The sequence below is a fragment of the Tamandua tetradactyla genome, chromosome 1, assembly GCF_023851605.1.
Source record: "Tamandua tetradactyla isolate mTamTet1 chromosome 1, mTamTet1.pri, whole genome shotgun sequence".
NCBI classification, from domain to species: Eukaryota; Metazoa; Chordata; class Mammalia; order Pilosa; family Myrmecophagidae; genus Tamandua; species Tamandua tetradactyla.
Window position 1 is genome coordinate 28,228,888 of NC_135327.1, and position 22,321 is coordinate 28,251,208.

General features: G+C 51.0%; 1 protein-coding gene across 1 annotated transcript in view; it reads left to right on the forward strand.

Annotated features, from left to right (window-relative positions):
• Positions 1-22,321, forward strand: part of BMP7 (bone morphogenetic protein 7) — a 92,566-nt gene that overhangs the window by 57,481 nt on the left and 12,764 nt on the right. Inside the window, exons 3-4 of the mRNA XM_077113315.1 lie at positions 1,452-1,600; positions 21,045-21,242. Of these exons, the coding sequence (XP_076969430.1) occupies positions 1,452-1,600; positions 21,045-21,242 (347 nt within the window). The remainder of the gene's footprint in view (positions 1-1,451; positions 1,601-21,044; positions 21,243-22,321) is intronic.

The following is a 22,321-nucleotide window of genomic DNA, read 5'->3' on the forward strand; positions in this document are numbered from 1 at the left end:
TAAAAGCAATATCTAGCTAAAGCTTGCATAAGAGTAGCCTTTTGACTCTATTTGAACTCTCTCAGCCACTGATACCTTCTTTGTTACTATTCTTTTGCCCCTTTTGGTCAGGAAGGAATTGTTGATCCCATGGTGCCAGGGCCATGCTCATCCCTGGGAGTCATGGCCCACATAATGGGGAGGGTAGTGATTTTACTTGGTGCTCAGTTATTTTAATTGACTGCTTAAAGACTCAAAGTGTTGAAGCTTTGAATCTTTAGAAGTAAAAGTGCCCAAGAGGTGTTGGGAAGATCTTGCCTACCAGAATTCTACCACCCGGGGACATAGGCAGCCATCTATCTGTCACCCCTTATAGGGGCAATCAGAATTAGAATCACCTCCGTGAATATTGTCAGTCGCCTCCTGCCAGGTGAGTCTCGGGAAGAAGTTGTGCAGGACGATGCAGAGTGTCCACGCAGGGGCTCACACCTGGGAGCAAACCCCACCTGGCAGCTTCCCATCCAAATGACCTGGCCAAATCACGGCTTTCTTGTGCTTCTAATGGAGCTGGAGATTTTCTTATGTGTCCGGGTTGGGAACTGTGGGTACAGCATTTGGGACAGAGCTCTGGGACACCACAAGCAATTCAAGAAACATGAACTTCTGCTCCCTGTGACTTTTCCACCAACTTGAAGCCTGTATCCCTGCCTTCCTGTCCTCTGAACTGTGGGAAACCCCCTAACACATGTATACGGTGAATTTGCTTCTCAGCAGTTCCCTGTTCTGGGTATGTTAAAATACATTCAGTTCAGATAAGTTCACCTCTTCTGCACTGCCTTTTCCTGCCCAGCTGCTCGGGGGCTGTTCTAGTTTGCTAGCTGCTGGAATGCAACACCCAGGGACAGATTGGTTTTTAATAAAAGGGGATTTATTTAATTAGTTTTTCAGAGGAAAGGCAGCTAACTTTCAACTGAGGTTCTTTCTTACGTGGGAAGGCACAGGGTGATCTCTGCTGGCCTTCTCTCCAGGCCTCTGGGTTCCAACAACTTTCCCTGGGGTGACTTCTTTCTGCATCTCCAAAGGCCTGGGCTGAGCTGCTAGTGCTGAGATGAGGAATGCTGAGCTGCTTGGGCTGTGCTACGTTGTGCTCTCTCATTTAAGCACCAGCCAGTTAACTCAAACATCATTCATTGCAGCAGGCATGCCTCCTAACCGACTGCAGATGTAATGGGCAACAGATGAGGTTCACGTACCATTGGCTCATGTCCACAGCAACAGAACTAGGCACGTTCACCTGGCCAAGTTGACAACTGAATCTAACTACCACAGGGGACTTCCCACCTGGGTCTTTGTCTGATGAACACACTTGTGGGGACCCCAGGGGCCCTCCTTCCCATTGGCAGCTGGCTAGTGGATGGCTGAGCCACAATCCCAGCTGACTTGGAACCTGTCCCTCTCCTCCTTTCTCTCAGGGAGTCGGACCTGTTTCTGCTCGACAGCCGCACCCTCTGGGCCTCGGAGGAGGGCTGGCTGGTGTTCGACATCACGGCTACCAGCAACCACTGGGTGGTCAACCCACGGCACAACCTCGGGCTGCAGCTCTCAGTGGAGACTCTGGACGGTAAGGCCCAGCCCCACCCCGCCCCCCGCAGCCGGGCTCCTCCTGAGGCAGCTGGGGTGGGGCTAGGGAGGAACTTCCCTGGGCTCAGGCTCGCTTTCACCGCGGCAGGCTGCCCCACCCTGTCCATGCTCCAGCCACTACACAGAGTCCAGCCTTTTAACCCCAAACCAAGAGCAGCCCCTTCCTTCCTTTACAGAAGAAGACTTCAGGGTTTGCCGCTTGGGATTGGGTGAGGCCTCCAGGTGTGGTCTTCCCACCAGTGATGGCGACTGTCCTCTTCTTAGAAATGCACGCTCTCGGTTCCACCCCGAATTGCTGCATCAGACCTTGTGCTTGAACTAGAGCGCAGGTGCCTCCCGCTAGCCTAACGGACTGAGTAGTGCTCGTGCAGGGTTCGTAGCTGGGCACCATTGGCGTTGAGAAACATCCGGGACCTCTATCCAACAGATGCCAGTGTCTCTAGATATTGCTAAATGTCCCCTGGGGGTCCCAGTCACTCTTGACTGAGAACCACTGTCCTAGTTCAAGCCCCTCCCAAGGGACCCTGAACATGGTTCCCAGTCCCTAAATACTAGAAAAACCCATTGTAAGCCCCCCACCCCTCACCAGCTCTTCCCGCCCTCCCCCCCCCACCCCATTGCACATTCTGGGCAATGGTGGCTGTCCTACCTCTATTGAGAATGGCAGGCAGGAAGGTTGTCCTTAGAGGGGCGGGGCTAGGGTGGGCCTGTAACAGGACTCTCCTTCCCCCTTGGTGGACTTCTGAGTAAGCTGAGATGGCTTTGTCCTTCACCAGTGTTAAGGAAAAGACGGATCCACTCATTTATTTATTTATTTATTTAATATTTTTTAACATGGGTAGGCACCAGGAACCGAACCCAGGTCCTTGGGCATGGCAGGCAAGCACTCTTACCTGCTGAGCCACCATGGCCTGCCCTGCTCATTTATTTTTGACAAGGCAATACATGGCCCTGGTTCCAAATTCAAGAATTGTAGAAGTGGGACAACAAACAGTCTCTCTCCTACCCCCTTCCCCTGCTGTGGAGTTCTCCTTCCTGGAGGCAACTTCTGGTAGTTTTTATTGGGTATCTTCAGAGATGCTCTGTGGGTTTCTAAGCAATTCTGTGGAGATTCTGCTTTTCCCTCCCCCAACCCCTGCCCCAAATGCTGGCAGGGTATACTCAGCCTTCTTGTTGGTGCTTTCACCTGACAGCATACCTTGGAGCCTGGCCTTTCTCAGCCATCAGTGAGCTTCCTCGTTTGTTTTAAGGTAGTTGTGAGTCTCTCAGTGTAAAGTGTGAATGCCACTTGCGGACTGTATGACCTGGGGCGATTTCCCTAACCTGTCACAGCCTGGCCTTCCTCACCTGCTACATGCAGGTACTAAGAGGACCTGGTACTGGGCGGTGTGACCATAAATGAGTTAATGTGGGACAGGTTTTTAAAATAGTGCGTTGAGTTGGGGGGCTGGGGAAGGCCTCCAAGGAAGAGGCGTCTTCTCTGGAAAGTAAAGCATAAAGATTACCATGGACAGGGGAGATGGGAAGTGTGTTCCAGGATGAAAAGAAAGAAAAAGACATAAAGAAATGAGTAGAAGCCAAGAAGAGAGAGAAGAGGCTGGAAGCCTTTTCTTAAAATCTTAAATCTTAAAGATTTAAGTTAAAATCTTAAACAGTTTTAATTGCATTCAGTAGGCAACAGGAAAGCAAGAAAAGTTTGAGAGGAATGAGTGGAGCGGCATCTTCCAGATTTGCAAAAAGGAAGCTTCAACAGTAACAAGCAGTACAGATTAGTGATTGGGAGGCCAAGGGCTGATCAGGATGAAGTTAATGAGGGCTGGAGACTCAGCAGTGACTAAGGAAGGAGACTGGACAGATCACAGAGATATTGCAGAAGTAAAATGGTCAGATTTTGGTCACTGATTTGATCTGAGAAAGGAAAGGATAAGGATGAGCCTAACTCAGGTTTCTCTCAGATGTCTAGAAGAAGAGACATAGTATAGACTGAGCTAAGAATTACAGCAAGTCTAGAAGACTTTTGGAAAATGGAGAGAGAAAAGATCATTTTGGGTCAGGCTGTTGAATTTGAGGTGCATTAGGATCACCATGTGACCATATCCCCTGAGCTATTGGAAGCATGCGTGAGAGCAGGGGTCTGCAGATTAGATGTGGGCAGCCTGTTTTGGTAAATAAAGTTTTATTGGTGCAAAGAAAGTGCCTTGAGGTATGTAGGAGTTCCGTGGGATCGGGTTTAAGCACAGCCTCTGGTTCAGCAGGTCTGGGGAGCCCCGGCGTTGGCGTCGGCATTCTGGCCCCTGCGCCCAGGTGCTACAGGTGCCGCCTGTTCGGGCAGGGCCTGGCCGCTCTCCAGACGAGACCTGCCACTCCTGTCGGCTTCCTGGGAATGGCGTTGCCTAGCTGTTTCCCAGCCTCTGCCCTTCCAAAAGGACTGTGGTGGGAAAACTTGGGGTGGCTGTCCTCTTACACTTGAGTGAATAAAGCTGGAAGTCTAATTCCTTAAAGTGAAGTGTGTGGCTTTGGTAGATATGGTCGATTTGTCCTCCATAGAGGCCCTTTCCACGGGCTCCACCGCCAGCTTCCCTTCCTTGCTGCTTCCAGTTCTCAGGCGGGTCTGTCTCTGCTAGCCCAGGAGATGGCAGATGGCACCTGCAGTTCTACTTTGCTTCTCTCTCGTGATGTGTGCAGTTGACCGGGTTTTCAGCAGTGGCATTTGGTGTTTCTTCCCAGGCACTGTCTGTTCATGTCCTTTGTCCGCTGTTTCTAATAGGCTTGTTGGTTTCTCCCTTCTCCATCGTTGGAGCTTTTCCTACTTCAGGAATATTTGGCCATGGCAATTTTTTTTAATTTTTAGTTTTTTAAAACTTTTTAGAATGCATAATATAGCATATATACAAAGCGAAGACAGAAAAAAACAGTAGTTTTCAAAGCATTCTTCAACAAGTAGTTACAGGACAGATCCCAGAGTTTGTCATGGGCTACCATACATCCTCTCAGATTTTTCCTTCTAGCTGCTGCAGAACATTGGAGGCTAGAAGGAATAAATATTTTTTTATTATCACAATCGACTCTTTTTTTTGTGTGAAATAACATATATACAAAAAAGTGATATATTTCAAAGCACAGCACAACAATTATTTGTAGAACAGATTTCAGACTTTGGCATGGGTTACAATTCCACAATTTTAGGTTTTTACTTCTAGCTCTTATAAGACACTGGTGACCAAAATAAATATCAATTTAATGATTCAGCAGTTATATTCAATTGTTAAACTCTACCTTCTCTGTATAGTTCCACCATCACTTTTGATCTTTCTGTCCCACTCTTTAGGAGTATTTGGACTTATGGCCATTCTAGCTTTTTCATGTTGGAAAGGGCTGTCAATAATATGGCTGATGTTCTGGAGAGGTTGGGCCCTCTAGGTTTTAGGACTTATCTGAACCAAGTTGTAGGTTTCTGAAAAGTTACCATGGTGTATGGAACCTTTGTAGAATCTTATATAATGCCCTAGGTGTTCTTTAGGATTGGCTGGAATGGTTTTGGTTGGGGGTTGGTAAGTTATGGTAGGTAGCAATGTCTAACTGAAGCTTGTGTAAGAGCAACCTCCAGAGTAGCCCCTTGACTCTATTTGAACTCTCTCTGCCACTGATACTTTAATAGTTACACTTGTTTTCTCCCTTTTGGTCAGGATGGAATTGTTGACCCCACGGTGCGAGGGCTAAGCTCATCCTGGGAATCACCTCTCATGCCACCAGGGAAACTTTCACCCCTGGATGTCATGTCCCATGTAGTGGGAAGGGCAATGATTTCACTTGCAGAGTCGGACTTAGGTAGAGTGAGGCCATGTCTGAGCAATAGAAGATGTCCTCCAGAAGTAACTCTTAGGCATACCTAGGCCCTTGGCTATTTGAGCAGCAAATATTTCCTCAGTCTTTAGTTTTTCTTTTTACTTTGCTTGTGCTGGGTTTTGCCAAATGGGTTTTTAAAATGCAGCTGAATTTAATAACCTCTTCCTTCACTATTGCTGGGCTTTCCCTCTGTTCCCTCCTACCAGGGATCTTGGGCCCACGGCTCTGGGCTTGAACCTGGTAACAAAACCAGCCTAGGTCTGGGTCTCCTCTTTACAGAAGGGTGGCTCAAATGCCCCTTCTTCTCTCTTTCTCTGACTCAGTTTCATGACAGTGGGATGGGGCGAGCAGAAACAATTCTGGGATTTGTAAAGCTCCTAGATTTGGGCTAGAAGAGAACTCCAGACCATCCAAAACACTCCTTCTGCTTGAGTTTCAGAAAACCAGAATTACTCACTCACAGCCATGTGCCGTGGAGGTGAGGGAGGGCACTGAGCGTAGAGCCCACTTTTGGCTCCTGATTTCTAGGCCAGTCTTCTTCTTTCTTCATGCTTATGGCTCCCCTGCTATTCCCCTGCCCCCACTACCCTTGTCTCTTTCCATGCCCCTCAGCTTAAACGGGACCCTAGCATGCACTGGAGTTTTCCTTTGCTCTATATCAGGGGGCAGCAAACTACTGTCCACAGACCAAATTTAGCTCACCTGTCTTTGTACAGCTTGTTTATTTTTAAATGGTTGAAAAAAAGTCCAAAGAAGAATGTATTTTGTGACACACGAAAAAAATTATGAAATTCAAATTTGTGCCCATAAATAAATTTATTGGAATGTAACCTTTTTCATTCATTTGTGCAATGCCCAGCGCTGCTTTTTTTTTGGTGCCACAACAGCAGATTTGAATAGCTGTAACCAAGACTATATGGCTGGCAAAGCCTAAAATATTTATTATCTATCCCTTTACAGAGAAAAGTTTGTGACTCCTACTCTGCGTCATCATTTTTCAAACTGGTTTCCGGGAAGTGCCAATAGATATTCCAAGGAAAAGGGAAGCGTTTCATTGTCAATTAAGTGAGGAATGCCAGGCTAGATGACCTAAACAGTATTTATCAGAGCAGGACTTTTCAGAGCCTTTATTTTGCCAATGTGTACCTTGAATCTCCTGGTGGAGAATCTAGAATCGAGGAGTTCCACATTTACTTCGTATGAAGTCATTCGCCTCTTCCTTTTCCTTAAAAGTTCCCTGTGGAACATATTGGGGATGAGATACAAAGGAGGTCACGAGGCTAAAGTGGCCTTCCATTTCCCTGGACCTGTGGGTATGGCTCCACCTTCCAACATGACCCACAGTGGAAAGATTGTGCTTCTCCATCGTGCCTGCCCGGCTGGCTGGGGAGGACCAGCCCAGGTTTGGCTTTTCTCTCCTTACCTGACTCTCAACTCCGCAGCCTATCCCTCCTAGCCTTGGGCCTGCCGGCATTTTTCTCCTCAAACAAGATCAGGGTCTTTTTACCCCCTTTGGCCTCCAGCTCTGGCTCCCCGACTAGGCTGTGGATTTATGAAGATAGTCCAGCCTGGTAGGGAGAGCGTGGACTCAGAGGCCAGCCTCTCCAGGTTCAAATCCCCGCTCTGCTGCTAGGGTGAGTCACTTTGCGTCCTGGTCTGGAGAAGGGGTTCATAGTTTCCACTCCGAGGGCTACGGAGAGGGATGAGAACGAGCTCAAGCAAGTGAAGCGTTTAATTGCTCAACCATGTGACGGCTCCTGGGCGCAGACAGCTTTGCACCATTGTCCCTTGTGAACCTCCTAATTACCCCGAGCAGATGCTATCATTAGCAGCCCATGGTGTGGGGGAGGAAACTGAGGCTCCCCGGAGGCCACTGGGACTCCGTGGTGTGTTCCCAGCAGCTGCCTGGGAACCCACAGGCAGTGTAACTGCGTGGCCACAACCGCTGTCTACATTCAGGGCAGGCATTGGACGCCATACTCCTACTTGGCGCTCACGTGTCCTCCCCTTAAAGGACAGGGGGACTGGCCGTGGGTGCTGCAGTCCAGGCATTCAACTCGGCTTGGTGCACTGCTGGGGTCCGGGAGGGACCACCTCCTTAGACCGCCAGGGAAGAGGCAGTATGTCAAGTGGCCCCTAGAGGGCATGTAAATACCTTGGCCTTCAAGTGATGAGACCCAGGCTTGTGATTAAGAGAATTCTCAGTTTTCCCTACTGACTGAGCTGGTTCTCAAACATGGAGTACATAGAATCGCCTGGGATGTGTGTGGGAAATGTAGATTCCCGGGCCCCACTGCAGCCCACTGGTGGTCAGTACCTGAGGCTGGGCCTGGAAATCTGCCCATTTTTGCAAGCTTCTTGGGTAACTTGGCGCCTGGTCTCCTGGCCACCCTTGGTCAAGTGGTGCCCGGTGTGTTGGACAACCTGTTGATAAGATGGTGCCTAGGCCAGTGTTCCATTCAGGTCCTGGACTTAAACCTTTTCCTGTTTGATGCCCACACAAGGTGAAAGAGTACGGGGACCCATTTTTTTGACACCTGGGGGTGCACCTACTATGTACCAGGCTCTGAGCTGGCCAGGGCTTCTGTCCACCAGTGATATAAATCTGCCACCTCGTGGTGCAGGGTGCCAGGCAGGCACGTGTGGCCAGCCCCAGCCAGGCAGCAGCACCTAAGCCCTTGAGGGGAGGGAACATGGGTGCTGAGGAGAGGTACAGCGTCCCATCCCTACCTTGACTCTGGACAGCAGCTTGTGGCCACGGGGCTACACTGCCCACGGATGGACAGGGGACCCACAGGGACTGCTGGAATATGGTGCCGCTGTCACCTCTGGGGAGCCTCCATTTCCTCGCTCTTACCATGGGGATGGTAGGGATGGCAGAATATGGGACAGCGTCCTTCCGCTCAGTGAGACCTCCCTTCCAAAGCCCAGGGAGTGCACTCGCTTCCCTTCCATCCGGTAATGGCAGAGGGAGGCCTGCAGGGTGGAGCGCAGAGGGGCCTGCCAGGACCACCCAGGGAGCGTGTGTTTGGTCCCCGCCTGCCGCCCTCTGCCTTCCAGCTGCAGTCCCCCTGTTAGTCACCCAGCAGAGCAGGACATCTGTGGGGCCTCTACTCCAGCCAGCGTGCCCATGCGGGGTGGGGGAGAAGCCTATAAACTCTCCTGGGGCTCATCAGGAGGCCACTGGGAGCATTGTCTCATCTTCCCAGGGATGGGACGCTGCAGGAATGGAGGCCAGCATCTGTTTGTCTTTCTGTTTGTACAGAAGAAAGAGGAGAGGCAGTTCCTCCCCACTCTCAGGAAAGCTTAGCTATAAAAGCAGCTGTTCCCACCCCTGGGCCAGCTGTTCTCTACCCCCTGCTCTGTCTGGGGACCCTGTGGTGGGTGGGCGGGGAGAGGAGAGGGGAGGAGGCTCCCCTGAGCAGAGGGCAATCCCGATGCATCCTGGTCCTGGGGGCTGCCCCAGTAGGTGGTTGAGAGCCACGTCCATGGAGTCCTTGCCACAGGCTGGGTGTGCACAGGGCCCACGGCGGCCGCTCGGAGCAGGGCAGGTACAGGGCAGGTTCAGGTGACCAGGTTGAATTACTGTCCTTGGCTCACTATGGCGTGACCTTGGGCAGCCCGTCCAACCTCTCGGTGCCTCGTTTCTTCACTCATCCTGTGGACATAATGATGAACCTTCTCCATAGGTGTTGCCAGGATGCAAAGAGCAAATTCACGTAAGATGCTTCGCCCTGGGCCTGGCTACCCAGACTTGGCTTATGAGGATTCACTATTATTATTATTTTTATTTTTATTATAGCCCTGCCCAGGGAGGGGAGTCATTAATACCAGCACTTTACAAATGAGGAAACTGAGGCTCAGTGTTGAGGACTTGATGACTGTCTCATGGCCCCCAGGTGTGGGCCTGGGCTGGAAAACCTTCCCAGGAATGTGGTCACCAGGGACCAGACTGGACGGGGTGGAGGGTCCACCACGTGCAATGAATGAGCCCCTGCAGGGGGCAAACCTGGGTTCCACAGACATGGGGGGCGCTAGCCAACCCAGCAGCCCTGCTCCACCTGGCTGCCCCTTAAGATCTCCCCTTTCCTGGGAAGGAAGGAGCTTGAAAAAGGGCTGGACCGAGGCCTCCTCAGGCTGCCTTTGACTTTCCTAGTGGGTACTTTGCCTTCATGGGCCCCTCCCTCCATAAATATATTAAAATTTATGTTTTACAACTGTGTTGGTATAAGGACGAAATTAATCCTACCAGATTAAAAATTAAGATGTTTTCTTTGACCCTGAAAGTGCATGGTTTCTCTTTTGATTTTAAAAGAAATTAAAATATTTTCATGGGCCCGTAAGCATCTTGGGGGCCCGGGGCTTGTGTCTGCCATGTTCAAAGGGTGGGGTGATCCTGGGTCTGGCTCCCGGCCTGGGGAGTGACACCGAACGCTCCCCCACCCCTGGCTGTCAGAGCCAGCATCCTAAAGCAGGGGCTTCTTCACCCATGTTGGGAATGAATTTATTCCCCAGACAGTTGTGCTCACCTGCGCTGTGCCAGGGCGCTGCTCTGGGTGCAGAGGTGCAGCCTTGTGGAGCCCGCGTTCTCGTGGGACGAGGCAGGCGGTGAACACGGAACCCTAGACCGAAGTTAAGGGTTGAGGCTGCAAGGAGGCTTCAGAAGGGCCTCCTGCTGCTGCTCTCCAGATCCGTATTGATCCATTCATTGATCTGTTGATCTGTTGTTCGGTAGAGATCTATGTAGCTGGTGCTGCTCTGGCGTGCACAGCCTGCTGCAGGAAGCCTGTGGTCTGGGCTGGAACACGCTTTCGTCCATGCAGACACGGAAGCACCTAGTCATTTGGTTCCAACATGAGGAGGCCACGCATCTTGTCTTAGTTTCTGAGACCCCCCCTCCTCTCCCTTGTTCACGGAAGACATTGCTGGGGGCCCAGGAGGACAGCATCCATCAGCCCTGCCTCTCTGATCCAAGAAAACGATCCGGACATCTTTCTGCTCCCTGTCTCCCATTTCCTCCCGAGGGACACGTTTCTCCAGCAGCTGCTCGCCCTGGCTCCACAGCTCCTGAGCTCCAGCACAGAGAGGTGCCCTCTTCTTCCACCCTTGCCCCCCATCTCTGCCCCCTGAAGTCGGTGGGCCGTCAGACTTGTCCAAGTTTTGCATTTCCGTGTGCCTCTCTCTTTTGGCACGAAAGCATGCCTCCCTCTTTCTTTTGATCCTCCAGGTTGGCTCTAAGGTCGAATGGGATTCAAGGACATTTAAAGGTGTGTGTTGTCCTGGGTGATGCTGGGTGGTCCGGGAAGGGAAAGGGGAGGTGAGCATTCGCCCATGGCGGCCCCAGAAAGCCGGTGAGAGAACCCGCCCACAGTGCAGCTGGCCCCAAGGTGCCTTCGTTCCTTGCAATTGCTTCACATCCTGTTTGTTCAGCCGCTGGAGTAGGAGCGAAAAGAAGAGGCCTTGAAGACCCAGAGGCTGGGGTGCACCGTTGTAGGGTTGGGCGGACGCTGATGGCAGGGCTGGAGTCGGGCAGTCAGGGCCAGGCAGAGTTAACTACATCCTCAAGTAGTTAAGGAGGCAAGTGTTAACTACATCCTCACTTGACATTTGGGCCTGGATCCATTGAGAGAAGTGGCTGGAATTAATTGTGCTTTCCACAATTAACCAGGAACATTCCTGTGCTGTGTCTCGTAGGGGCAGCTGACAGCCCCGGGCCTGGAAAAAAAGAGAAGCCACAAAACCACCAAGAAAGGGCCTCTCCAGCGGGGCAGCCTCCCCTCCTTTCCAAGAGGCCTCCTTGGGGCTCCAGGCCTGCTCCCGGGAGGTCTCCTACGAGCCCGCAGGCCCTCAGGGGCATGGAGGAAGGAGGCAGATGGGCTCCTCGCGAGCCTGGCTTCCTGGCTAGGAAGGCATTTCCGAGAACCCAGAGCGAGCTGCCAGTTCAGCCTCCTGGGTGGAGGTGGGTTTGGGGGTGCCGTGGGTCCGGCCTAGCCTGCCTCTGCTCGGTCTCCTGGAAACAGGCCTTCTCTCCACTCACCTCGGAGCCATCGGAACGAGGGCCTGTCAGACGGCTCCCCCGGCCCCGTCACAGAACAGGTGCCAGGATTTGCGGCCCCATGAGCACTTGCAGCGTGCAGAGGACTATGGGAAGTGGGCATCCCGAAGGTTGTAGCTTCTGCTTTACACCAGAGAAGTGAGAACTTGGGTTCACACTAACACCGGCTCGCGGGAGCCACTGATTCCTCATGGCTCAGAAGGGAAGCGATGATGCAGGCGTCCTTCACCGGGGGAGCCGGCCAGCCAGTGGGGGCATCCACACCACAGGATGCTACCGGGCAACAAAAGGCACCAAGCGCCGATCCACACAACCCGGACGGTTCCCAAAGACGGGGTGCAGAGGGCGAGAAGCCGGACACAGGAGACCACGTGTCGTGGGTTCCCATTTGTATGAAGTGCCTAGTAAAGGCAAAGTTCTAGGGATGCAGATGAGATCCGTGGTTGCCTGGGGGTGGGGGTGGGGGGAGAGTGTGACTGTAAGGGGGGGGCTATTGACCTCTGCACCACTGCCACTTGGACTGGGTAATCCTGTGGGGTGGGGGCCATCCTGAGCCTGGAAGGATATTCGGCAGCATCCCTGGCCTCTACCCACCAGAGGCCAAGGGCAGCTCCTTCCAGCTGAAACAACCCAGAATGTCTCCAGACACTGCCCCGCGGTCCGCCTGAACCACTGAAATGAAAAGCAGAGCAAGGGAGTTCTCTGGGTGAGGAGCTGCCCTGTGTCCTGATTGGAGAGGTGGTTGCATAAATCTACACATGCATGAAAACTTACACCTCTGTATGTCATAAAAAGGTCAATTTTACTGCATATTAATATAAGAACTAAAATTAATGAAAGCAAAAAATTCCAAATGAGACAAAACCAAAATGTCACACAGAGGGACGAACAGAAACCACAGAGCCCTAGCCTCTGGGCTGGTTCCCCTACCTGGTGGAGCCTGCAGGGACCATTTATAATTATATGCAGAAAACCCTTCTCTACCTGAAGGAGGGCCTCTTGGGCGGGCTTGCCGATGAAGTGCAGGATGCCCAGTGAAGTCCGAATTTCAGATAAATGGCAAAAATTTCCCACACATTGCAAAAATTATTCACTGTTTATCTGGAATTCAAATTTAACCGGGAATCCTGTATTTCTGTGGGCTAAACTTGGCAACACTGAGCAAATCTGCAGATGCGTGAATTGTTTGTTTTTTTTTTCACCTCTTTATCCTTGGCTAGAATTATGTCTTTTCTGACTTTACCAAAAATTCAGACTCCATGGTTAAAATACTATGTATGTCTAGTCTTCCTGCCTACATCATTTCAACCGCTATTCGCTGGTTCCCTATTCAGTGTGACTTTTCATAGACATGCAAATGCACATAAAGTAATCATGTACATGTGCTAAATTGTAAGGTATAAAATGAAAATGAATTTTCCTCCTCTCAGCCGACCCCATACTCTCTCTGCTAAAGTATTCTCGGCCCTTTATAGGGGGCATCAAAACAAAAATAATTGTGTTGTCTGTACATACCCACATATGTTCATCTGTGCTTGCAATTGCTTTTCTCCCCAGTGTCACCCCGCTGTAGCGTGTCCTGCCCCCTTGCTGCACCCTACTCCCCATCAGCAATCTATGTATGGGGGGCCCTCCCAGCTCTGCTTCCTAAAAGGAGAGCCCAGCTTGTCTCAGTCCTGGTGTGACCCCCAGAGTGCAGAGCGGAGCTGCCTTCTGTGCTGCATGAATAGTTGTTAATGGAAGAAAGAATTGTCAAGCCTCCATGCCCCCTTAATTTAACTCAACCATCTAATCTTGAGAAAACTCCATTGTCTCCAGGGTTTTGCATCTAACAGGTCTGTTGCTGTGACATACCCTTATGTGCTTGTCTTTCTTGGCTCATTGAGCAAGTGGTTCTCCACCGGAGACGTTGTGCCCCCAGAGAACACGTGGCCGTGTCTGGAGGCCTGTTGTCACAGCTGAAGGGGGCTGCCACCGGCATCTCGTGGGGAGAGGCCTGAGATGCTACTCAGCATCCCACAGGGCACAGGATGGCCCCGCCCCAGAGAAGGATCCGGTCTTTATCCTTTATGAAGGATAAAGAAAACATGGTAGTCTTAGTCTGCCTGCTGCTATACCACACGATGGGGTGGCTGTTTCCTCTGGTTGGCGATTGTGAACAGCACTGCTCTGAACGCTGGTGTGCGAGCGCCTGTCCGGCCATGGTGGGTGCTGAGGCAGAGGGTGTCTGGGCCCGTGGCCAGGTTTCAGGGCTTGGCCCTGTGCTGGGGCCGTGAGCAGGTGGAGGAACTCTCCTCCCCCACAGACCCGAGCTTGATGCAAGAGGAGGTCAGGACAGTCAAGTGTGGAGCCGGGTTGGGGGTGCCGAGAGACACCAACCAGGGCGCCATAGGAGCGCAGAGGGGCGTGGGTGGCAGGGAACGGCCCTCCGGGACACCTCCTCAGCTCCACTCTCCCCAGCCCACAGCACCTGGGTGCCCTTCCCAGTGCCCGTCTCTGCTCAGCCCCCCGCCACAGTCTCCGCCACACCAGAGTGGGGTGCAGAGCCGGGCACGTCACCAAGAGCCCGCGTCTGTGGGCCTGGCCCACCTCGCCGCCTGCAGCCCCTCGCTGGCACCATCCAGCCTGCCCCCTCGTCACTATTCCTCACCTGCCCCCGGTACATGCCTGTCTCGTGGGCCGGGCATCTCTCTCCCCCAGGGGCCTTCACACCTCACTGCCTCCCTTCCCGCCCCTCGGAGAAGCCTCCCCTGCCACCTGCTGCCATTGCCTACCCTCCACCCTTCTTGGTGTCGTTCCCCCCCCACCCCAGCTGGGGGCTCTCCATCCATGAGTTGACCTCCTTCTCCATCCACTACTGGGGGACCCCTCACACATCTTCTGTTCACCCCTAAACCCCACCACCTAGCGCAGTGCCCGGCACTCAGCAGCTACTCCATAAACAGTGGTGCATGAACCAATAAATGAATAAATGAGCAGGGTGGTTGAACCCGAGACCGTTCCCCAGGTGTCTGCCAGCAGGAGAGGAGGAAGCGGATTTTTTCATGTGAGGCTCACTCCCCTCACCCCCTCCACCCTGCAGCCGTGAGGGATGAGACCAGCATGCGCTTTGTGGTCACCGAGAGGTGCCTGCGATTCAGGGAGTGGACAGCATGGGAAGTGTGCCGGGGCTGCCGTAACAGCCTTGCAGAGGGGCTTAAGCAGCAGGAGTGGGTGCTCTCACAGCTTTGCAGGCTAGAAGTCCCAAACCCGCATTTGGAAAAGGCAGGCAGGCACTGCCTTTTTCCCAGGTCCATAGGGTCCTGGGGGTGGCCTCTGGCCGTCCCCAAATCAGCCTCTGCCTCTGTCTCCTCCCGTCTCTTCCTCATGCCCTGCTGCCGTGTCCCAATCCCCCTACATCTCGGACCCCAGTTGGCCTGGATTAAGGAACACCCTGATTGTTTGGCCTCACCTTAACCAGTGGGAGCCCCAAAGATCCCGTTTACAAATAGCTCACTCCCAGGACCAATGGTTGCGACTTGAAGAGGTCTCTGCAGGGACCCAACTTGGCCCAGCAGCAGTGGGGTTACCCCAGAGGCACGGCCGGCGGTGCACACCCCTTATGTGGGCACCCACGCATGTCCCTGTATGTCTGTGCATGAAGGTCAGCGCTGGCTTCTCTCTAGAAGGACCTGCGCCGGGCACAGCGCTCTGCTGCCGGATCCTAAAAATCTGCACGGCTTAAGCGTGCTTCAGGGCTCCTACACTTCCCTTTTATACTGAGCCCCACAGATTCTGTGGCCAGTCTTGGTGCCTGGGGACGGCTAGAAGGTTGTTCTCCAAAATAGACTCTGAAGCACCCACCTTCTTCTCTGTATTCTCTCTTACGTCACCAGGTCGTATTTTTCTTTTGTAATTGAGGCAAAATTCATATAATACAAAAGATCTGTTTTAAAGCATACAATTCAGTATGATGCATATGTATGCAACCACTTCTCTCCAGTTCTGAAAAATTTCCATCATTCCCAAATAAAATCCCGTACCCATTAGCAGTCACTCCCCTTTCACACCCCCATCCCCTGCCCCTGGCAAGGACCAATCTGCCTTCAGTCTCTTCGGATTTACCTATTCTGGACATTTTGTATAAGTGGAATCGTACCATTTTTGCCCTTTGTGTCGGGCTTATTTCACCTAGCATAATATTTTAAAGATTCAGCCACGTTGTCGCATGTTTCAGAACTTCATTCCTTTTTTACGGCTGAATGCTATTCCACGGCACGGATAGACCACTGTGGTGGATTGAATTATGTCCCCCTGTGTACAGGTGTTCTTAATGCTGTTCTGCATTCCTGTAGGTGTGACCCTCAGGATGTTAATTTTAGTCCAGGTACAGCCCAGCTGACTGAGGATGGGCCTTCATCTGGGTCCCTGGAGGCCTTCTAAGGAGAAGAAACCAGAAGCCAATGGTTGGAGGCCACCCAGGAAGAAGCCAAAGTCACAGGAAACCAGAGCAGCTGGCACGAGGAAGCAGAGGGGGCGTGCCCCCCAGGACCCATGGCCGGCAGCTGGCCAGCATGGAGCCCTTCAGATATTGGGGAGAAAGCAAGCCCTGCCAGTACTTTGATTTTGGATTTCTAGACCTCCAAACCACGATCCAAGAAGTTTCTGTTGTGAAGCCACCTGATTGTGTGGTATAGCAGCAGGCAGACTAAGACTACTATGCTTTCCTTATCCTTCATCCACTGGCGGGCACTTTAACTATTTCCCCTGGTTGGCGATTGTGAAGAACGCGGCTCTGAACACTGGTGTGCAAGCGTGTATTCAAGAACCTGCTTTCCAGCTCTCAGGGGCATAGATCTAAGAGTGGACACCAGGGAGCAGTTTTATACCACCACCTCCTGCCCCCCAGAAGTGATGGGAGGAACCCTGTTTAGAAGGTTTTGAATCCAAATCCTTCCAAATGAATGTGGTCACATACTGGACAATTCAAGGAATACCACGGAGAAAAAGACCCTGCCCCTGGGAGAAAAATGTCTTCCCCCAACTCTGCCCCAGAATATCTGTTTCCTGGTACATCCTTGGCCTTAAGAGTCTCTGGGTTGGTGCCCTAACCCCATGGATCTGGGAAACTTTGACCCCCATTTAGCCTAGCTGGTAGCATCTGTAGCTCCAGACGGGTGGGGTGGTTGAGGAGGGAGGCTCAGGCGTGCTGGCAGCACAAGGACAGACTGGTGTCACGGTGGCCAAGCTCGGGGTTTGGCTTCCGAGAGACCAGGGTTCAAATCTTGCCTCTGCCACTGACTAGCTCAGGGCCTGACTCACTCACAGCCTTGTTCCTCCTCTGGGAGGTGAGGACACGTGGCTGCCCCTCGGGGCTGTGTGGACAGAGTGTGCTGCTGGCCCGGGAGCATCCTTCAGTTAAGCAACTGTGGTCACCAGTCCACTGAGTGCCAGGCGCTGCTGGGACGTCACTGCCATTCATTAATAAAAGTTGTCTCCAACATTTGGGTCGTGGGTCTTCCTTACCCCTGTTTTCTTTCTTTTGAAAATTTTTTTTTGAGATAAAATTCATAGGACATAAAATCCACCATTTTAAAAGTATACAACTCAGTGATATTTTTGTATGTTCACATTAAAGTATAATCTCCCACCGTCTAATTACAAACATTCCCATCACCCCTAAAGGAAATCCCATAACCACTGGCCGTCACTCCCATTTCCCTCTCTCTCTCCAGCCCCTGGCAACCACTAATATACTGATGTACTTTCTGTCTCTGTGGACTTGCCTATTCTGGACAATTTCATATAAAAGGAATCCTGTAATATTTGGTCTCTGGTGGCTGGCTTCTTTCACTCTGCATGTTTTTAAGGTTCATTCATGTTGTAGCGTGTGTCAGCACTTCATTTTGTTTGTGGCTGAATCATATTCCGGCGTATGGATGGAGCACATTTTGTTTGTTCATTCATCTGTTGATGAACATTTGGGTTGTTTCCACCTTGTGACTACCATGAAGAATGCTGCTGTGAACATTCTTTTGTGTTTTGTTTTGTTTTTTATTTTCTACTATGAACATTTATATACAAGTTTTCATGTGAGCAATGCTTTCAGTTCTCTTGTGTATATGCCTAGAAGTTGGAATTTTCTGGTTTACATGGTAACTCTATATTTAATTTTCTAAAGGAATTGCCAAATTGTTTTCCATACCCCTGTTTTTGGTTGAAGGTGAATGTCCTTCAATATTTAGGTTGAAAATTTTGGTCTTCATTTAAATCTGGTGATAGGAAGGGAATAATTCATCTCTACCCTCTAAGTGCCAGCTTTATGCCAGGCCCAAGATGCTTTGCAACCTTAGTCTTCCTGCCTACAAGAAAGGGACAAGAGCAATGCTAAAATGCCAACCTAGGCTAAACAATCAAGGTGATTTATTCATCTTGGTGACTGGGGTGACAAGTGTGAGCTTCAGGATTGGTTTGATCCAGCAGCCCATTGATTTCATCAGATACCCTGTAATTTTGTGTCTTTCTTCTTTCTACAAGGTCAGCTTAATTTGAAAACATGCCCCCTTGTGGCTCCAGGGCTCCATCCATCCCTCCTCCCTCAATCCTATGTAGGGAGAGAGAAGGTTGTTTCTGGACCAAGAGTGAGAAGCTACTTTCTCAGAAACTTCCAGGATGCCTCTTCTCCAGTCATTGGCCAGATTGGATCATGTGCCATCCATGGAGGATAAATTGCTTCAGATTAGACCACAGGTCCCACCCCTATGGCCAGGGTGGAGTCAGTTTAAGGCATGGCTGCCTAAAGGAAAACTGAATTGGCCACTAAGAAAAGGCATTGTCCCCATTTTACAGATGAAGAAATTGAGGCCCTGACAATGCAACTTCACCTCTCTCAGCCACACAGGCAGACTGGTCAGTTACAGAAGTAAGCTTGAGACCCCCAAGACACTCTTCTTCCCTTTCTACCTGGCCTGTTTCTCAGCTGGCCTGTGAGTCCCAGGACCTGCCTGTCTTGACAACTCCGAGAATGCTCAGAGGTGCAGAGGGACTATTCACAGTACTAGGATTTAATGTATCTGGAATAGCATCAGGTTTTCAGGCGAGGCATTTTTACTTTGCTCTAAAAGCCTTTCTTGGGGGGAGGGACACAATTCCTAGGGGCTCAGCTTTAATGGTTACTTTTATAGAATCGTTCAAATTATAGATGGGTGAACTCGAGGAAACCCCGCTCAAGAATGCAGGAAAGCCGAATGTTAAAAGGGGTTAAGGTAAAATAATGAGGGTGGGTGGGAGAGATTTGTTCTTTTAAATATTAGTTGTTAAAAAACCAAAGTGAACCCCCTGGTGCTGATCTGGTCCCTGGGAGGCTGGGTTAACTTGATTTCCGGTCCATCTGGGGGACTCCAGGTGAAGTTAATTCCAGATGTGGAAGGATCCAGGGCCCTCCAGAAACTGTTGCTTTCGTGGGCCTCTGACCCCCTCATCTAACTTGGGGTGCCATATCTATAGTGTTTATGAGCTCAGCCTCTCAGACAGCCTGATCTGGGCTCAAATTCTGCTCTGTTGCTGACAAGCTGGGTGTTCTTGGGCAGATCGTTCAGCCTCTCTGAGCCTGTTGTCATCAGTAAAATAGGCTGTATTTGTCCTGCCTGCTGCCTTATTCCTTGGAATCTTTATGAGCACCACACACTGTGATAAATAAGCATTTACCAATGTCCTCGTCATTGCCAGACCCCACCGTCCCTTTTCAGTCTCTGTCTCACGTGCTCCTCTCTCTCTCTCATGCATTTTATGCCCAAATTTCCTTTCCATGTATTCCAGAATCTGCAATTTTCCTGCTTTGGATATTGTACTCTGTAGTCATGTGAGAGGGTCCCATGGTGGGAAACTGGGTGAACAGTTTGTGGGACTCCCGATCCCCAAACATTTAATTTTTTTTTATAACCTCTGTCACTCTGTAATTATTTCAAAACAAAAAGTTAAAAGAAGTTCCAAAGGTGGGTTTAAAAAATCTGTCTATCCAGGCTCTGACCCTTTCTTGCCCCCTCCGCTGCCCCCACCCCTGCCCAGCCTGGCCATTGTCACTCCCATCTGGACTGCTCTGTCTCCTCCGCGCTGGGTCCCCTGTCTCCATCTTCTCCCTCTGCAGGCCAGTCTCCAGGGTGGCCAGAGGCAGTCTTCTATAAACAGCTCGAGTGCCCACTCCTCAGCTCAAAACACTCCAAGGTGCCACCCACGCAGAGAAAAAGCAAAGCACCTGCAATCTGCCACAGCACTGCAAGTAACCCAAGCTCCCTGATGTCCTGCTTCGCTGCTCACCATGCCCCCCACCAGCTCCAGCCAGCTGGCAAGTCTTCTCACTGCCACCCCAGGGTGTCTGCCTTTGTGTTCTCTCTGCCTGGAATACTCGCTCCTCACTTGTGTCCAGGTCTGCCCACGTGACCCCTCTCATGGGGTACCCACCCTCCTTGGCACAGAGCAGGATAGTGCTCCCCAACCCTCTTGAAATTAGGTGGCCTGCTTTGCCCGATGAAGGTGAGCGGTAGTTACCTGGCTTGCTGGCCCGAGATCACCCCTAGACCCCAGCCTGGCTCCCTACCCTCCTGACTCCCCCTCTCCTGATGCTGCCCAGCCAGGATCCACACACGATGTGGCTACCTGCCTCCCCTCCAGCACAGAAGTCCAGAAGGCAGGCGTTTCCTCTCTTTTGTTGACAGCTGTTCTAGTTTGCTAGCTGCTAGAATGCAATATACCAAAAACTGAATGGCTTTTAAAAGGGGAATTTAATAAGTTGCTAGTTTACAGTTCTAAGGCTGAGAAAATGTCCCAATTAAAACAAGTCTATAGAAATGTCCAATCGAAGGCATCCAGGGAATGATACCTTGGTTCGAGAAGGCCGATGAAGTTCAGGGTCTCTCAAATGAGAAGGCACATGGTGAACAGGGTCAGGTCTTCTCTCTCACCTGGAAGAGCACGCGGTGAACACGGCATCATCTGTTAGCTTTCTCTCCTGGCTTCCTGTTTCATGAAGCTCCCCGGGCGGCATGTTCCTTCTTCATCTCCAAAGGTCACTGGCTGGTGGACTCTGCTTCTTGTGGCCATGTCATTCTGCTCTGCTCTCTCTGAATCTCTCTTATTCTCTAAAATGCTTCCTCTTTTATAGGATTCCAGTAAACTCATCAAGACCCACCCAAATGGCTGGAGACATGTTGTCACCTAATCCAGCTTAACAACCACCCTTGATTAAATCACATATCCAGTGAGATTATCTGATTACAGTTTCAAACATACAGTATTGAATAGGGATTATTCTGCCTTTATGAAATGGGATTTTGATTAAAACATGGCTCTCCTAGGGGACATACATCCTTTCACACCAGCACCCCAGCCGTGTTCAGGGCTCTGGGCACAGCACCTGGCGCGGAGCAGGTGCTCAGGAAGTTCTTGCAGGAAGAGCCCTGGATGAGCGCGAGTGCAGTGGTGTCGGCGAGGCCCTCAGCCCGCTCACGCCTCTCCCGTCCCCCGTCTCCCGTGCCTTCCTGTCTAGGGCAGAGCATCAACCCCAAGCTGGCGGGCCTGATCGGGCGGCACGGGCCGCAGAACAAGCAGCCCTTCATGGTGGCTTTCTTCAAGGCCACAGAGGTCCACCTGCGCAGCGTCCGGTCCGCGGGAGGCAAGCAGCGCAGCCAGAACCGCTCCAAGACGCCCAAGAACCAGGAGGCGCTGAGGATGACCAACGCAGCAGGTAGGTGCGGGCAGGACGGCGTGTGCACGATGCAGGAGCCCCTCGGGGCCCAGTGGGTCGCCCCCAGGGAGCGACCCCTGACTCATTCGTGGGTTCAACAAACAGCTCTGGGGATGCAGCCAAACCGTCAAGACCCCTTCCCACCCCAGGGCTCACCTGCAAAGTCAGACGTTAGTCTAGAAATGCAAGCGGCAAAGCATCAGTGTAGCATGATGCCAGTCATGAAGAAAGACTGAAAACACATGGGTGGGAAGATGCCACACCAACTTCTAAGGGGAGAGAGGAAGTTGTGGGTGTACAACTGAATAATGGTGTGTGTATGTGTGTGCAACTGAGTAATGGTGTGTGTATGTGTGCGCAACTGAATAATGGTGTGGGAGTGTGCAACGGAACAATGGTGTGTGTGTGTGATGGAATAATAGTGTGTATGTGTGTGCAACTGAACAATGGTGTGTGTGTGTGCAACGGAATAACGGTGTGTATGTGTGTGCAACTGAATAATGGTGTGGGTATGTGTGCAACTGAATAATGGTGTGGAGGTGTGCAACGGAACAATGGTGTGTATGTGTGTGCAACTGAATTATGGTCTGGATGTGCAACTGTATCTTTAATTTTACTACTTAGAAAAAAATACTTGAAACATGGCAAAATTTTAGTACTTATTAAATGCGGGCAGTAGAATTTTTGCTACATTGTATGGGATGCCTTTAGTTTGTTAGAAATGTTTTACTACTATAAGTAAAAAATATAGGTGGTAGGTTATTTTGGTATATTATTCTAGATATTTTTGGGTTTGGGTAAAGTGTTTCAGTACTACAGGTAAATGTGAAATTAAATAGAAAAGTATCATTTTTATGGCAAACCATTAAAAGATTTAATGGAAATACTGAAGTTAATGCATCCCCAGAGGACACTTCTGGGCAGTTGCCACATTTAGGTCCCCACTGTCAGGAGGAGACAGGGCCTTCAGCCTGTGATGTCGTGGATCCTGAGCCTCTGAGGCGAGTGGCCTCCCACTTTACAATGAGACTGGAGCTCAGAGAGGTTAAGTAACTTGCACAAGGGCACAGAGCAAGGAT